This window comes from Neodiprion lecontei, chromosome 3 (assembly GCF_021901455.1).
Source record: "Neodiprion lecontei isolate iyNeoLeco1 chromosome 3, iyNeoLeco1.1, whole genome shotgun sequence".
Taxonomy (NCBI): Eukaryota; Metazoa; Arthropoda; class Insecta; order Hymenoptera; family Diprionidae; genus Neodiprion; species Neodiprion lecontei.
In genome coordinates this window covers 4,921,969-4,938,614 of record NC_060262.1, presented here as the reverse complement: position 1 = coordinate 4,938,614, position 16,646 = coordinate 4,921,969, and the positions used below count along the sequence as shown (strand labels likewise).

The 16,646-nt window shown below is 39.8% G+C and overlaps 1 protein-coding gene across 5 annotated transcripts; it reads right to left on the bottom strand.

The window, feature by feature from the left end:
• Window positions 1-12,383: 12,383 nt before the first annotated feature.
• LOC107227107 (homeodomain-only protein-like) lies at window positions 12,384-16,451 on the bottom strand. 5 transcript variants are annotated; one of them, XM_046734443.1, is made up of 4 exons: window positions 16,253-16,451; window positions 15,418-15,473; window positions 14,348-14,543; window positions 12,384-14,002 (listed from the first exon to the last, which is right to left on the bottom strand). In XM_046734443.1, the coding sequence occupies exons 1-4, from the start codon at window positions 16,415-16,417 to the stop codon at window positions 13,928-13,930; spliced, it is 492 nt and encodes a 163-aa protein (XP_046590399.1). In that variant the 5' UTR covers window positions 16,418-16,451; the 3' UTR covers window positions 12,384-13,927. The 5 variants fall into 5 exon arrangements, with proteins under 5 accessions (XP_046590399.1, XP_046590401.1, XP_015523640.2 ...); XM_046734445.1 differs by having other exon boundaries at window positions 15,426-15,473; window positions 16,253-16,448; XM_015668154.2 differs by lacking the exon at window positions 15,418-15,473 and having other exon boundaries at window positions 16,253-16,447.
• Window positions 16,452-16,646: the final 195 nt, after the last annotated feature.

Sequence of the window (16,646 nt, the reverse complement as noted above, 5' to 3'; positions counted from 1 at the left end):
GGAATAAATTAATTGTGGCACTATTCCGACGTAATTTTGCGAGAGAAATCGATTGGGCGCAGTCCCAATACGCTGCGATCAACGCATCGAAAGTTACAGCCAAAAAACGCAAACCTGAATTTTTGACATTTTTCAGCAGGTGCTTTTTGCCTCGTATCTTCTCTTCCGTTGATCCCACGCTCCTTTTGCTGCGTTTTCTGAGTTTCTTGGGGTTCAATTGGTCGGGAAAGAGTCATACGAATCAATTCTGAGACGAAAAATTTTTTGGTCAAAAAGAAAGAAGGTTAACCCCTTTGTATTTTTGGCGAAAATTTTTGCGATTTTCAAAAGTGCTGGGATAAATTAATTGTGGCACTATTCCGACGTAATTTTGCGAGAGAAATCGATTGGGCGCAGTCCGAATACGCTGCGATCAACGCATCGAAAGTTACAGCCAAAAAACGCAAACCTGAATTTTTGACATTTATCAGCAGGTGCTTTTTGCCTCGTATCTTCTCTCCCGTTGATCCCACGCTCCTTTTGCTGCGTTTTCTGAGTTCCTTGGGGTTCAATTGGTCGGGAAAGAGTCATACGAATCAATTCTGAGACGAAAAATTTTTTGGTCAAAAAAAAAGGATGGTTAACCCCTTTGTATTTTTGGCGAAAATTTTCGCGATTTTCAAAAGTGCTGGAATAAATTAATTGTGGCACTATTCCGACGTAATTTTGCGAGAGAAATCGATTGGGCGCAGTCCCAATACGCTGCGATCAACGCATCGAAAGTTACAGCCAAAAAACGCAAACCTGAATTTTTGACATTTTTCAGCAGGTGCTTTTTGCCTCGTATCTTCTCTCCCGTTGATCCCACGCTCCTTTTGCTGCGTTTTCTGAGTTCCTTGGGGTTCAATGGGTCGGGAAAGAGTCATACGAATCAATTCTGAGACGAAAAATTTTTTGGTCAAAAAAAAAGGAAGGTTAACCCCTTTGTATTTTTGGCGAAAATTTTCGCGATTTTCAAAAGTGCTGGAATCAATTCTTTCAGGCCGTATTCCGACGTAATTTCGCGAGAGAAATCGATTGGGCGCAGTCCCAATACGCTGCGATCAACGCATCGAAAGTTACAGCCAAAAAACGAAAACCTGAATTTTCGACATTTTTCGGCAGGTGCTTTTTTCCTCGTATCTTCTCTCCCGTTGATCCCATGCTCCTATTGCTGCGTTTTCTGAGTTCCTTGGGGTCCAATTGGTCGGGAAAGAGTCATACGAATCAATTCTAAGACGAAAAATTTTTTGGTCAGAAAAAAAGGAAGGTTAACCCCTTTGTATTTTTGGCGAAAATTTTCGCGATTTCCAAAAGTGCTGAAATCAATTCTTTCAGGCCGTATTCCGACGTAATTTTGCGAGAGAAATCGATTGGGCGCAGTCCGAATACGCTGCGATCAACGCATCGAAAGTTACGGCCAAAAAACGCAAACCTGAATTTTTGACATTTTTCAGCAGGTGCTTTTTGCCTCGTATCTTCTCTCCCGTTGATCCCACGCTCCTTTTGCTGCGTTTTCTGAGTTCCTTGGGGTTCAATTGGTCGGGAAAGAGTCATACGAATCAATTCTGAGACGAAAAATTTTTTGGTCAAAAAAAAAGGATGGTTAACCCCTTTGTATTTTTGGCGAAAATTTTCGCGATTTTCAAAAGTGCTGGAATAAATTAATTGTGGCACTATTCCGACGTAATTTTGCGAGAGAAATCGATTGGGCGCAGTCCCAATACGCTGCGATCAACGCATCGAAAGTTACAGCCAAAAAACGAAAACCTGAATTTTCGACATTTTTCAGCAGGTGCTTTTTTCCTCGTATCTTCTCTCCCGTTGATCCCACGCTCCTTTTGCTGCGTTTTCTGAGTTCCTTGGGGTTCAATGGGTCGGGAAAGAGTCATACGAATCAATTCTGAGACGAAAAATTTTTTGGTCAAAAAAAAAGGAAGGTTAACCCCTTTGTATTTTTGGCGAAAATTTTCGCGATTTTCAAAAGTGCTGGAATCAATTCTTTCAGGCCGTATTCCGACGTAATTTTGCGAGAGAAATCGATTGGGCGCAGTCCCAATACGCTGCGATCAACGCATCGAAAGTTACAGCCAAAAAACGCAAACCTGAATTTTTGACATTTTTCAGCAGGTGCTTTTTGCCTCGTATCTTCTCTCCCGTTGATCCCACGCTCCTTTTGCTGCGTTTTCTGAGTTCCTTGGGGTTCAATGGGTCGGGAAAGAGTCATACGAATCAATTCTGAGACGAAAAATTTTTTGGTCAAAAAAAAAGGAAGGTTAACCCCTTTGTATTTTTGGCGAAAATTTTCGCGATTTTCAAAAGTGCTGGAATCAATTCTTTCAGGCCGTATTCCGACGTAATTTTGCGAGAGAAATCGATTGGGCGCAGTCCCAATACGCTGCGATCAACGCATCGAAAGTTACAGCCAAAAAACGAAAACCTGAATTTTCGACATTTTTCGGCAGGTGCTTTTTTCCTCGTATCTTCTCTCCCGTTGATCCCATGCTCCTATTGCTGCGTTTTCTGAGTTCCTTGGGGTCCAATTGGTCGGGAAAGAGTCATACGAATCAATTCTAAGACGAAAAATTTTTTGGTCAAAAAAAAAGGAAGGTTAACCCCTTTGTATTTTTGGCGAAAATTTTCGCGATTTCCAAAAGTGCTGGAATCAATTCTTTCAGGCCGTATTCCGACGTAATTTCGCGAGAGAAATCGATTGGGCGCAGTCCGAATACGCTGCGATCAACGCATCGAAAGTTACAGCCAAAAAACGCAAACCTGAATTTTTGACATTTTTCAGCAGGTGCTTTTTGCCTCGTATCTTCTCTCCCGTTGATCCCACGCTCCTTTTGCTGCGTTTTCTGAGTTCCTTGGGGTTCAATTGGTCGGGAAAGAGTCATACGAATCAATTCTGAGACGAAAAATTTTTTGGTCAAAAAAAAAGGATGGTTAACCCCTTTGTATTTTTGGCGAAAATTTTCGCGATTTTCAAAAGTGCTGGAATCAATTCTTTCAGGCCGTATTCCGACGTAATTTTGCGAGAGAAATCGATTGGGCGCAGTCCCAATACGCTGCGATCAACGCATCGAAAGTTACAGCCAAAAAACGAAAACCTGAATTTTCGACATTTTTCGGCAGGTGCTTTTTTCCTCGTATCTTCTCTCCCGTTGATCCCATGCTCCTATTGCTGCGTTTTCTGAGTTCCTTGGGGTCCAATTGGTCGGGAAAGAGTCATACGAATCAATTCTAAGACGAAAAATTTTTTGGTCAAAAAAAAAGGAAGGTTAACCCCTTTGTATTTTTGGCGAAAATTTTCGCGATTTCCAAAAGTGCTGGAATCAATTCTTTCAGGCCGTATTCCGACGTAATTTTGCGAGAGAAATCGATTGGGCGCAGTCCGAATACGCTGCGATCAACGCATCGAAAGTTACAGCCAAAAAACGCAAACCTGAATTTTTGACATTTTTCAGCAGGTGCTTTTTGCCTCGTATCTTCTCTCCCGTTGATCCCACGCTCCTTTTGCTGCGTTTTCTGAGTTCCTTGGGGTTCAATGGGTCGGGAAAGAGTCATACGAATCAATTCTGAGACGAAAAATTTTTTGGTCAAAAAAAAAGGAAGGTTAACCCCTTTGTATTTTTGGCGAAAATTTTCGCGATTTTCAAAAGTGCTGGAATCAATTCTTTCAGGCCGTATTCCGACGTAATTTTGCGAGAGAAATCGATTGGGCGCAGTCCCAATACGCTGCGATCAACGCATCGAAAGTTACAGCCAAAAAACGAAAACCTGAATTTTCGACATTTTTCGGCAGGTGCTTTTTTCCTCGTATCTTCTCTCCCGTTGATCCCATGCTCCTATTGCTGCGTTTTCTGAGTTCCTTGGGGTCCAATTGGTCGGGAAAGAGTCATACGAATCAATTCTAAGACGAAAAATTTTTTGGTCAAAAAAAAAGGAAGGTTAACCCCTTTGTATTTTTGGCGAAAATTTTCGCGATTTCCAAAAGTGCTGGAATCAATTCTTTCAGGCCGTATTCCGACGTAATTTTGCGAGAGAAATCGATTGGGCGCAGTCCGAATACGCTGCGATCAACGCATCGAAAGTTACAGCCAAAAAACGCAAACCTGAATTTTTGACATTTTTCAGCAGGTGCTTTTTGCCTCGTATCTTCTCTCCCGTTGATCCCACTCTCCTTTTGCTGCGTTTTCTGAGTTCCTTGGGGTTCAATTGGTCGGGAAAGAGTCATACGAATCAATTCTGAGACGAAAAATTTTTTGGTCAAAAAAAAAGGATGGTTAACCCCTTTGTATTTTTGGCGAAAATTTTCGCGATTTTCAAAAGTGCTGGAATAAATTAATTGTGGCACTATTCCGACGTAATTTTGCGAGAGAAATCGATTGGGCGCAGTCCCAATACGCTGCGATTAACGCATCGAAAGTTACAGCCAAAAAACGAAATCCTGAATTGTCGACATTTTTCAGCAGGTGCTTTTTTCCTCGTATCTTCTCTCCCGTTGATCCCACGCTCCTATTGCTGCGTTTTCTGAGTTCCTTGGGGTCCAATTGGTCGGGAAAGAGTCATACGAATCAATTCTGAGACGAAAAATTTTTTGGTCAAAAAAAAAGGAAGGTTAACCCCTTTGTATTTTTGGCGAAAATTTTCGCGATTTTTAAAAGTGCTGGAATAAATTAATTGTGGCACCATTCCGACGTAATTTTGCGAGAGAAATCGATTGAGCGCAGTCCCAATACGCTGCGATCAACGCATCGAAAGTTACAGCCAAAAAACGAAAACCTGAATTTTCGACATTTTTCAGCAGGTGCTTTTTTCCTCGTATCTTCTCTCCCGTTGATCCCATGCTCTTATTGCTGCGTTTTCTGAGTTCCTTGGGGTCCAATTGGTCGGGAAAGAGTCATACGAATCAATTCTAAGACGAAAAATTTTTTGGTCAAAAAAAAAGGAAGGTTAACCCCTTTGTATTTTTGGCGAAAATTTTCGCGATTTTCAAAAGTGCTGGAATCAATTCTTTCAGGCCGTATTCCGACGTAATTTTGCGAGAGAAATCGATTGGGCGCAGTCCCAATACGCTGCGATCAACGCATCGAAAGTTACAGCCAAAAAACGCAAACCTGAATTTTTGACATTTTTCAGCAGGTGCTTTTTGCCTCGTATCTTCTCTCCCGTTGATCCCACGCTCCTTTTGCTGCGTTTTCTGAGTTCCTTGGGGTTCAATGGGTCGGGAAAGAGTCATACGAATCAATTCTGAGACGAAAAATTTTTTGGTCTAAAAAAAAAGGAAGGTTAACCCCTTTGTATTTTTGGCGAAAATTTTCGCGATTTTCAAAAGTGCTGGAATCAATTCTTTCAGGCCGTATTCCGACGTAATTTTGCGAGAGAAATCGATTGGGCGCAGTCCCAATACGCTGCGATCAACGCATCGAAAGTTACAGCCAAAAAACGAAAACCTGAATTTTCGACATTTTTCAGCAGGTGCTTTTTTCCTCGTATCTTCTCTCCCGTTGATCCCATGCTCCTATTGCTGCGTTTTCTGAGTTCCTTGGGGTCCAATTGGTCGGGAAAGAGTCATACGAATTAATTCTAAGACGAAAAATTTTTTGGTCAAAAAAAAAGGAAGGTTAACCCCTTTGTATTTTTGGCGAAAATTTTCGCGATTTTCAAAAGTGCTGGAATCAATTCTTTCAGGCCGTATTCCGACGTAATTTTGCGAGAGAAATCGATTGGGCGCAGTCCCAATACGCTGCGATCAACGCATCGAAAGTTACAGCCAAAAAACGCAAACCTGAATTTTTGACATTTTTCAGCAGGTGCTTTTTGCCTTGTATCTTCTCTCCCGTTGATCCCACGCTCCTTTTGCTGCGTTTTCTGAGTTCCTTGGGGTTCAATTGGTCGGGAAAGAGTCATACGAATCAATTCTGAGACGAAAAATTTTTTGGTCAAAAAAAAAGGAAGGTTAACCCCTTTGTATTTTTGGCGAAAATTTTCGCGATTTTCAAAAGTGCTGGAATAAATTAATTGTGGCACTATTCCGACGTAATTTTGCGAGAGAAATCGATTGGGCGCAGTCCCAATACGCTGCGATTAACGCATCGAAAGTTACAGCCAAAAAACGAAATCCTGAATTGTCGACATTTTTCAGCAGGTGCTTTTTTCCTCGTATCTTCTCTCCCGTTGATCCCACGCTCCTATTGCTGCGTTTTCTGAGTTCCTTGGGGTCCAATTGGTCGGGAAAGAGTCATACGAATCAATTCTGAGACGAAAAATTTTTTGGTCAAAAAAAAAGGAAGGTTAACCCCTTTGTATTTTTGGCGAAAATTTTCGCGATTTTCAAAAGTGCTGGAATAAATTAATTGTGGCACTATTCCGACGTAATTTTGCGAGAGAAATCGATTGGGCGCAGTCCCAATACGCTGCGATCAACGCATCGAAAGTTACAGCCAAAAAACGCAAACCTGAATTTTTGACATTTTTCAGCAGGTGCTTTTTGCCTCGTATCTTCTCTCCCGTTGATCCCACGCTCCTTTTGCTGCGTTTTCTGAGTTCCTTGGGGTTCAATTGGTCGGGAAAGAGTCATACGAATCAATTCTGAGACGAAAAATTTTTTGGTCAAAAAAAAAGGAAGGTTAACCCCTTTGTATTTTTGGCAAAAATTTTCGCGATTTTCAAAAGTGCTGGAATAAATTAATTGTGGCACTATTCCGACGTAATTTTGCGAGAGAAATCGATTGGGCGCAGTCCCAATACGCTGCGATTAACGCATCGAAAGTTACAGCCAAAAAACGAAATCCTGAATTGTCGACATTTTTCAGCAGGTGCTTTTTTCCTCGTATCTTCTCTCCCGTTGATCCCACGCTCCTATTGCTGCGTTTTCTGAGTTCCTTGGGGTCCAATTGGTCGGGAAAGAGTCATACGAATCAATTCTGAGACGAAAAATTTTTTGGTCAAAAAAAAAGGAAGGTTAACCCCTTTGTATTTTTGGCGAAAATTTTCGCGATTTTCAAAAGTGCTGGAATAAATTAATTGTGGCACTATTCCGACGTAATTTTGCGAGAGAAATCGATTGGGCGCAGTCCCAATACGCTGCGATTAACGCATCAAAAGTTACAGCCAAAAAACGAAATCATGAATTGTCGACATTTTTCAGCAGGTGCTTTTTTCCTCGTATCTTCTCTCCCGTTGATCCCACGCTCCTATTGCTGCGTTTTCTGAGTTCCTTGGGGTCCAATTGGTCGGGAAAGAGTCATACGAATCAATTCTGAGACGAAAAATTTTTTGGTCAAAAAAAAGGAACGTTAACCCCTTTGTATTTTTGGCGAAAATTTTCGCGATTTTCAAAAGTGCTGGAATAAATTAATTGTGGCACTATTCCGACGTAATTTTGCGAGAGAAATCGATTGGGCGCAGTCCCAATACGCTGCGATCAACGCATCGAAAGTTACAGCCAAAAAACGAAAACCTGAATTTTCGACATTTTTCAGCAGGTGCTTTTTTCCTCGTATCTTCTCTCCCGTTGATCCCATGCTCTTATTGCTGCGTTTTCTGAGTTCCTTGGGGTCCAATTGGTCGGGAAAGAGTCATACGAATCAATTCTAAGACGAAAAATTTTTTGGTCAAAAAAAAAGGAAGGTTAACCCCTTTGTATTTTTGGCGAAAATTTTCGCGATTTTCAAAAGTGCTGGAATCAATTCTTTCAGGCCGTATTCCGACGTAATTTTGCGAGAGAAATCGATTGGGCGCAGTCCCAATACGCTGCGATCAACGCATCGAAAGTTACAGCCAAAAAACGCAAACCTGAATATTTGACATTTTTCAGCAGGTGCTTTTTGCCTCGTATCTTCTCTCCCGTTGATCCCACGCTCCTTTTGCTGCGTTTTCTGAGTTCCTTGGGGTTCAATTGGTCGGGAAAGAGTCACACGAATCAATTCTGAGACGAAAAATTTTTTGGTCAAAAAAAAAGGAAGGTTAACCCCTTTGTATTTTTGGCGAAAATTTTCGCGATTTTCAAAAGTGCTGGAATAAATTAATTGTGGCACTATTCCGACGTAATTTTGCGAGAGAAATCGATTGGGCGCAGTCCCAATACGCTGCGATCAACGCATCGAAAGTTACAGCCAAAAAACGCAAACCTGAATTTTTGACATTTTTCAGCAGGTGCTTTTTGCCTCGTATCTTCTCTCCCGTTGATCCCACGCTCCTTTTGCTGCGTTTTCTGAGTTCCTTGGGGTTCAATTGGTCGGGAAAGAGTCATACGAATCAATTCTGAGACGAAAAATTTTTTGGTCAAAAAAAAAGGAAGGTTAACCCCTTTGTATTTTTGGCGAAAATTTTCGCGATTTTCAAAAGTGCTGGAATCAATTCTTTCAGGCCGTATTCCGACGTAATTTTGCGAGAGAAATCGATTGGGCGCAGTCCCAATACGCTGCGATCAACGCATCGAAAGTTACAGCCAAAAAACGCAAACCTGAATTTTTGACATTTTTCAGCAGGTGCTTTTTGCCTCGTATCTTCTCTCCCGTTGATCCCACGCTCCTTTTGCTGCGTTTTCTGAGTTCTTTGGGGTTCAATTGGTCGGGAAAGAGTCATACGAATCAATTCTGAGACGAAAAATTTTTTGGTCAAAAAAAAAGGAAGGTTAACCCCTTTGTATTTTTGGCGAAAATTTTCGCGATTTTCAAAAGTGCTGGAATAAATTAATTGTGGCACTATTCCGACGTAATTTTGCGAGAGAAATCGATTGGGCGCAGTCCCAATACGCTGCGATTAACGCATCGAAAGTTACAGCCAAAAAACGAAAACCTGAATTGTCGACATTTTTCAGCAGGTGCTTTTTTCCTCGTATCTTCTCTCCCGTTGATCCCGCGCTCCTAAAGCTGCGTTTTCTGAGTTCCTTGGGGTCCAATTGGTCGGGAAAGAGTCATACGAATCAATTCTGAGACGAAAAATTTTTTGGTCAAAAAAAAAGGAAGGTTAACCCCTTTGTATTTTTGGCGAAAATTTTCGCGATATACAAAAGTGCTGGAATAAATTAATTGTGGCACTATTCCGACGTAATTTTGCGAGAGAAATCGATTGGGCGCAGTCCCAATACGCTGCGATCAACGCATCGAAAGTTACAGCCAAAAAACGCAAACCTGAATTTTTGACATTTTTCAGCAGGTGCTTTTTGCCTCGTATCTTCTCTCCCGTTGATCCCACGCTCCTTTTGCTGCGTTTTCTGAGTTCCTCGGGGTTCAATTGGTCGGGAAAGAGTCATACGAATCAATTTTGAGACGAAAAATTTTTTGGTTAAACAAAAAGGAAGGTTAACCCCTATGTATTTTTGGCGAAAGTTTTCGCGATTTTTAAAAGTGCTGGAATAAATTAATTGTGGCACTATTCCGACGTAATTTTGCGAGAGAAATCGATTGGGCGCAGTCCCAATACGCTGCGATTAACGCATCGAAAGTTACAGCCAAAAAACGAAAACCTGAATTGTCGACATTTTTCAGCAGGTGCTTTTTTCCTCGTATCTTCTCTCCCGTTGATCCCACGCTCCTATTGCTGCGTTTTCTGAGTTCCTTGGGGTCCAATTGGTCGGGAAAGAGTCATACGAATCAATTCTGAGACGAAAAATTTTTTGGTCAAAAAAAAGGAAGGTTAACCCCTTTGTATTTTTGGCGAAAATTTTCGCGATTTTCAAAAGTGCTGGAATCAATTCTTTCAGGCCGTATTCCGACGTAATTTTGCGAGAGAAATCGATTGGGCGCAGTCCCAATACGCTGCGATCATCGCATCGAAAGTTACAGCCAAAAAACGCAAACCTGAATTTTTGACATTTTTCAGCAGGTGCTTTTTGCCTCGTATCTTCTCTCCCGTTGATCCCACGCTCCTTTTGCTGCGTTTTCTGAGTTCCTTGGGGTTCAATTGGTCGGGAAAGAGTCATACGAATCAATTCTGAGACGAAAAATTTTTTGGTCAAAAAAAAAGGAAGGTTAACCCCTTTGTATTTTTGGCGAAAATTTTCGCGATTTTCAAAAGTGCTGGAATAAATTAATTGTGGCACTATTCCGACGTAATTTTGCGAGAGAAATCGATTGGGCGCAGTCCCAATACGCTGCGATTAACGCATCGAAAGTTACAGCCAAAAAACGAAAACCTGAATTGTCGACATTTTTCAGCAGGTGCTTTTTTCCTCGTATCTTCTCTCCCGTTGATCCCACGCTCCTATTGCTGCGTTTTCTGAGTTCCTTGGGGTCCAATTGGTCGGGAAAGAGTCATACGAATCAATTCTGAGACGAAAAATTTTTTGGTCAAAAAAAAAGGAAGGTTAACCCCTTTGTATTTTTGGCGAAAATTTTCGCGATTTTTAAAAGTGCTGGAATAAATTAATTGTGGCACTATTCCGACGTAATTTTGCGAGAGAAATCGATTGGGCGCAGTCCCAATTCGCTGCGATCGACGCATCGAAGGTTACAGCCAAAAAACGAAAACCCGAATTTTCGACATTTTTCAGCAGGTGCTTTTTGCCTCGTATCTTCTCTCCCGTTGATCCCACGCTCCTATTGCTGCGTTTTCTGAGTTCCTTGGGGTCCAATTGGTCAGGAAAGAGTCATACGAATCAATTCTGAGACGAAAAATTTTTTGGTCAAACAAAAAGGAAGGTTAACCCCTATGTATTTTTGGCGAAAGTTTTCGCGATTTTCAAAAGTGCTGGAATAAATTAATTGTGGCACTATTCCGACGTAATTTTGCGAGAGAAATCGATTGGGCGCAGTCCCAATTCGCTGCGATCCACGCATCGAAAGTTACAGCCAAAAAACGAAAACCCGAATTTTTGACATTTTTCAGCAGGTGCTTTTTGCCTCGTATCTTCTCTCCCGTTGATCCCACGCTCCTATTGCTGCGTTTTCTGAGTTCCTTGGGGTCCAATTGGTCGGGAAAGAGTCATACGAATCAATTCTGAGACGAAAACTTTTTTGGTCAAAAAAAAAGGAAGGTTAACCCCTTTGTATTTTTGGCGAAAATTTTCGCGATTTTCAAAAGTGCTGGAATAAATCAATTGTGGCACTATTCCGACGTAATTTTGCGAGAGAAATCGATTGGGCGCAGTCCCAATACGCTGCGATCAACGCATCGAAAGTTACAGCCAAAAAACGAAAACCTGAATTTTCGACATTTTTCAGCAGGTGCTTTTTTCCTCGTTTCTTCTCTCCCGTTGATCCCACGCTCCTATTGCTGCGTTTTCTGAGTTCCTTGGGGTTCAATTGGTCGGGAAAGAGTCATACGAATCAATTCTGAGACGAAAAATTTTTTGGTCAAAAAAAAAGGAAGGTTAACCCCTTTGTATTTTTGGCGAAAATTTTCGCGATTTTCAAAAGTGCTGGAATCAATTCTTTCAGGCCGTATTCCGACGTAATTTTGCGAGAGAAATCGATTGGGCGCAGTCACAATACGCTGCGATCATCGCATCGAAAGTTACAGCCAAAAAACGCAAACCTGAATTTTTGACATTTTTCAGCAGGTGCTTTTTGCCTCGTATCTTCTCTCCTGTTGATCCCACGCTCCTTTTGCTGCGTTTTCTGAGTTCCTTGGGGTTCAATTGGTCGGGAAAGAGTCATACGAATCAATTCTGAGACGAAAAATTTTTTGGTCAAAAAAAAGGAAGGTTAACCCCTTTGTATTTTTGGCGAAAGTTTTCGCGATTTTCAAAAGTGCCGAAATAAATTCGTTTACGCACTATTTCAGTTGGACCAGCAGCAGCGAAGTTAGTAAGGAAATGTGGGTAAAAGTAATTTAATATTCATTTACTGCTTGTTACAGATAATAAAGATAAGAACATATCACACATCATTCATCGTAATCCGGCAGACGTGTGTCTCACATAGTATATTCCATGTTCTGCTTAAGATAATGTATACTGCACAAATTTTTTTTTTTTCACGTAATATTGAAATTCTTCGGGAAATGCCCAATCATGTCTTTGGATTCGTCTTTGTCTCTCACTCTATTTTTATCCGTGGACTTTTCGAAATTACTACCTGCTGACACCCTAACACTTGTAGTAGATTTCCGGCGTATTGAATAAACTTCAACTACGAGTTATGAGTTCCTCATTTTTCACCTCGACCTCTCCAACAATTGTCCCATGTTCAATGTATTTAGGCCGTAATTTTTGTTCGGATGTTTAAATCGTTAGCCTTCTTATCCTCCATAATATTTGAAGCCACAAATCGTTGCAAAGGGAAAAATTACCCGAGGAAATCCAAAGAACCCGCGAGAATAGCGGTCGTAAAAAATATTCCGTGAGAGAATCAGCGAGAGATAAAAACTACGTCGAGTATTCTTCGCCGGATGAAGACGATTACGAATGTACGATATACGTAGTTAGCTTGTTTATTATATAATATGCAGCAGTAAATAATAACATCGCACTACAATTATCCAATAAAAGATGAAAGTTATTCGTATATTATATACTTATAAGTATACTTTTACATAACACACAAATTTACGGTTCGTTACACTGTTCGTATTATATGGTATCGTTGTACAATATCGGATTCAATTCCCATTCTCTCTTAGTTTAAATTACCGTTTCAGTTTGCGACGAATGCGAAACGGAATATCTTCATGTTTGTCTTACTCACGGCTAAACACATTCCAGACACTCCTGCAGGAAAAGTAGATACAGCAATTAAGAGATCGAGAAAATACTCACTACATATTTCAATACATCAAATTTTGACTGTTCACATTACATTTTGGATTGATCAACGCTTTGACAATTATTCCATTGTACTCTGGAATCCTTAAAATAGCAACAATAATTTACGCAGATACGTATTACACAATACTTTAATTTAGCAAATATAAAGCTGTAAAGATTTGTGCGAAAAAATTGTGTATATGCGAGAGAAATAATAAAGTCTCAAGTTGGCACAATTTGATAATATAATATTTTATATAAAAATAAGAAATAAAACATGAACCGTAGAATCTGACGAGAAGATAAAACAGAAAATTATTACTAAATATTCAATATTTGGTATCTAAATTTTATCAGTAATAGAACAATACTCTAAAAATATATAACACAGGTAACATTTACGTTTAACAATTTATTGTATACGTATAATTACATAATTGTCTTGATAAAAATAAGGGAAGAATCGAATCTTCATTTGTTACGTAATTATCGTACTTATTATAAGAATCTATAGAACAAAAATTTTATTTTTGAAAAAGAATTTTTACCGATATGAAATTTAAAACAATAGAAAATGTTTTTTAGCGATAGAAGTCGGGTTTATTATAACATTTATCTCATTCAACGCGTTATTACATTTTTTCAATGTTTTTGTAAGTGTTTTCCTCTCTCTCCTTCTTTTTCCTTATTACTTTTATATTAATAACTATATTTATCTGTACACACAACATGTTTAATAATATGTATAAATATTGTTTTCAATGATCGTTACAATAATATGAAAACCGGTGAACCGATTAAATTTAAGTCCGTTTTCAATTTTCCTCCATATATTTGTTCCTTTTTTCAATCTGGTATATGCGAATCATGTTCTCACTGTCAGTAACTTATTTGTTATATAAAAATTACAACTTAAGCGGTATACTTAACAAATGTAACAAAATAAGAACAATTTTATGATTACTTTGAAGTTATGTAGCATGTTGAAATTTCCCAAATATATTTCAAACGTTATGAAATTGTAACTTATTTTTTTCTCCAATTAAAATAAATATTTTTCGCAAACTTTGCTACAGAAAACGAGCTGCGTGTTTTCCTTATCTCAGTATTTCAAATCACCGCAAAGTTTATAAATTATATTCGTAACCTTATCGTTACAATAATATGATACAAGTATAATATAATATTGTATAAGATAGGTACACGAGATTTTAATCAGTTGCTAAAATGCAAGTTTCCACCGAGTCCCTGCTCTTTCCTCCATTGAGCGAGTCTTATGGCGTACCATCCCTGAAATTAACAAGTGTAGGTATAAGAAAAATTGACAACATCGAATTAACGTTTTATTAACTATTTTTCAACGTTCATTATTCAATTTTGACGCGGAATAATCAACTCTGATAACGAGCAATTTTTTTTCTCTTCTAGTTTTCTTTGTTTTCTAAAGTGGTTTAGAACGGTACATATATATATTTGCTTCGTCCAAACGTAAATTTTGAGAGAACTTTGAGAAGTTGTCGAACACGTTCGCCCACAAAATCCCCAACTAACCAACAGTCTCTCTGTCTCTCTCTCTCTCTCTCTCTCTTTGACACGGACGTAAACCGGTGTTCATAATTCCGACCGATTACCGACCTGAACATCCGCCTCTGACAGGCCTGTCTCTGCGGCAAGGAGGACGATGTCAGCTGTGTGCGGGGCTCTTGGACACCTGTTGAATTGCTCCTGAAGAACGGCTTCCTGGTCGGTCGTCAAACGGATAATTCTTGGCTCGGCGCCTCCTCTGGGCGACAGCCGCGGTGACACGGACTTAAGCATTTTCTGCTGTATGCTGTAAAGTGTAAGACAAACAATTTCAGAATAAACTATGTATGATATTTAATCCATCAAAGAGATGTTAAGGATGTGTTGGCTATAAATTCTCAACCGAAAGTGAGCATCGTCGATAACACTGAATACTTTGTGATGAGATAAAAATCGGAAAGAAATAAACCGCAATGAAGACGATTTTGGTTTAGAATATACATATAGCCAGTACATCCTTAAATCGAAACGAAATCTCGCGCAACGCATCAGGTTTGAAAAACCAATTGCAGACTGATGTTCGTGTAAAGTGATTACGAAATATCAGACGTATAGTTGGTAACAACTCCGTTGCGAAACTTTTCCGATGAGGTGGACTCAGAAATTTATACCAGTTTCCATTTACGTAACGTGATTTCCGGTAAACGGATATGCATCCAATATATGCAAGAGCGATTCTAGGACAGGATCACGTTATCGATCAGCCACGAATTATGGGAATGTGAGAAAGATAAAAAAAAAAAAAATATGTTATTTACCAATATACCTAAGTGATCAATTAAACGCCGCACCTACTTTCCAAAATTCACCTATCTACGCACGAGCAACATATGCAATTCCATTGGGTTTCCGTATCGTTGTGATGAAAATTGCGATCAGAGACACGCGACCTTGAGTGACCTTGGCCGGTAACGCGTTTCTGCATGTGGGATGTACAGCAATGCAGGCGATGTAATTTATTATGTACCAAGGTGTAAGTACAGCTCGGCAGTGGAACAGTTGAGTGCAATAATAGGTAAAATTCGACATTGACCGGCGAAGAGCAATGACGAAATAATCTGGGGTTCCTGGCCCTCGTCCAGAACTTAGTTAGACACACACATATATATGTATATATATACCGGTGTACCCTTCGCGCCCACGTTTCGTCGATGATGTAACTGACTCCGGAAAACAGCTGCAATTAAAGATAATAATACAGGGAGTTAACAAAGAGAGTCACGAGGCGTGGGACACAGACGTTGGATTTGACGAACGTCACGTTTTTTTTCCAAGAGAAGAGAGAGAAAAAAAAAAAAAATTAATAGTAAAAGAAGAATCACGATTTTTCAGACTTGTTATAATCGTTAACCTTCAAAGTACGCACCTAATTTTTCAATCACCGTGTATAAACTGGGGGTCTGTGAAACCTCCCGGTGGTTTTTTTCACGGTCCTAACATTTCAGAACTACTCATCTCATCAAGTTGAAAAAATTTCGCATATGTGTCGTCAGAAAACGTTCGCAAATTTTTCTTTTTTTTTTTTTCTTTCAACGAGAGAAGGAAATTTCGCGACAAAATTGTCATTCTTAATTAGTTTTTTATACTTTGGGTGAATATTTGAAAAAAAGAAACGGGTGAAATAGAAACTTGAGGAAAGGGTTTTGTAGACCTTGTGTGTTCTCCAAGGACTAAACGGGGTCTCCCATCGAGGAGGGAACTATAAGCGCGATCACCTTGCGATGATGCATATATATTGCATGTGGAATCGACCGGGGCTGTCTTGAATTTGCAAGATTCTTATTCACTCCGATGATGCGAGGTTGAAGACGATGAGGTGTGGAAAAAACCGCATCGAATTGCGCGGCATACTGACGACGCCTAGAATCGAGTGAATAAATCCAACCACACGCATGATTCAGGGTAGAGTGTTAATGGTGATTTTTTTTTTTTTTTTTATAAATTGTGAATACTCACCGCACACTTGTTTCGACAAAACGAAGGTATCTGATCATCGGTATTCCGTCGTTCATTTCGTCGTATCGTCGATCGAAGTTCTTGTAGCAATAAAAATATTGTTCTTTGAACAGATGGGTTTCGATGATGAATTCGATCGATCGGAACGCGTGTCAAGATCGGCATGTATGTACATTAAACCGTGATGACAAACTATTTCTAAACCATAAGATTCACCCGTATATATACATACAGGTGTATCACGTATCTGTACGTACCGTGACGTAGATAATTAACATATTCATTCGTAGCTAATTAAGGCGAGACGACGAATAGATTCAGGAATTCCGTAGGCGTTGGATGTTGTTGATTCTCCGTCCTTTGCGTTTTTCAGAGAGCTACTACGATGTTGTTT

Bases quoted from the DNA above. Each gene is read 5' to 3' on its own strand.
- LOC107227107 (XM_046734443.1), bottom strand. From the start codon at position 16,417: ATGCCGATCTTGACACGCGTTCCGATCGATCGAATTCATCATCGAAAC. The intron at 14,544-15,417 runs GTATATATATAC...TACACTTTACAG, and splicing joins TGGGCGCGAAGGGTACACCG to CATACAGCAGAAAATGCTTA. The intron at 14,003-14,347 runs GTCGGTAATCGG...TGTTAATTTCAG, and splicing joins TGTCAGAGGCGGATGTTCAG to GGATGGTACGCCATAAGACT.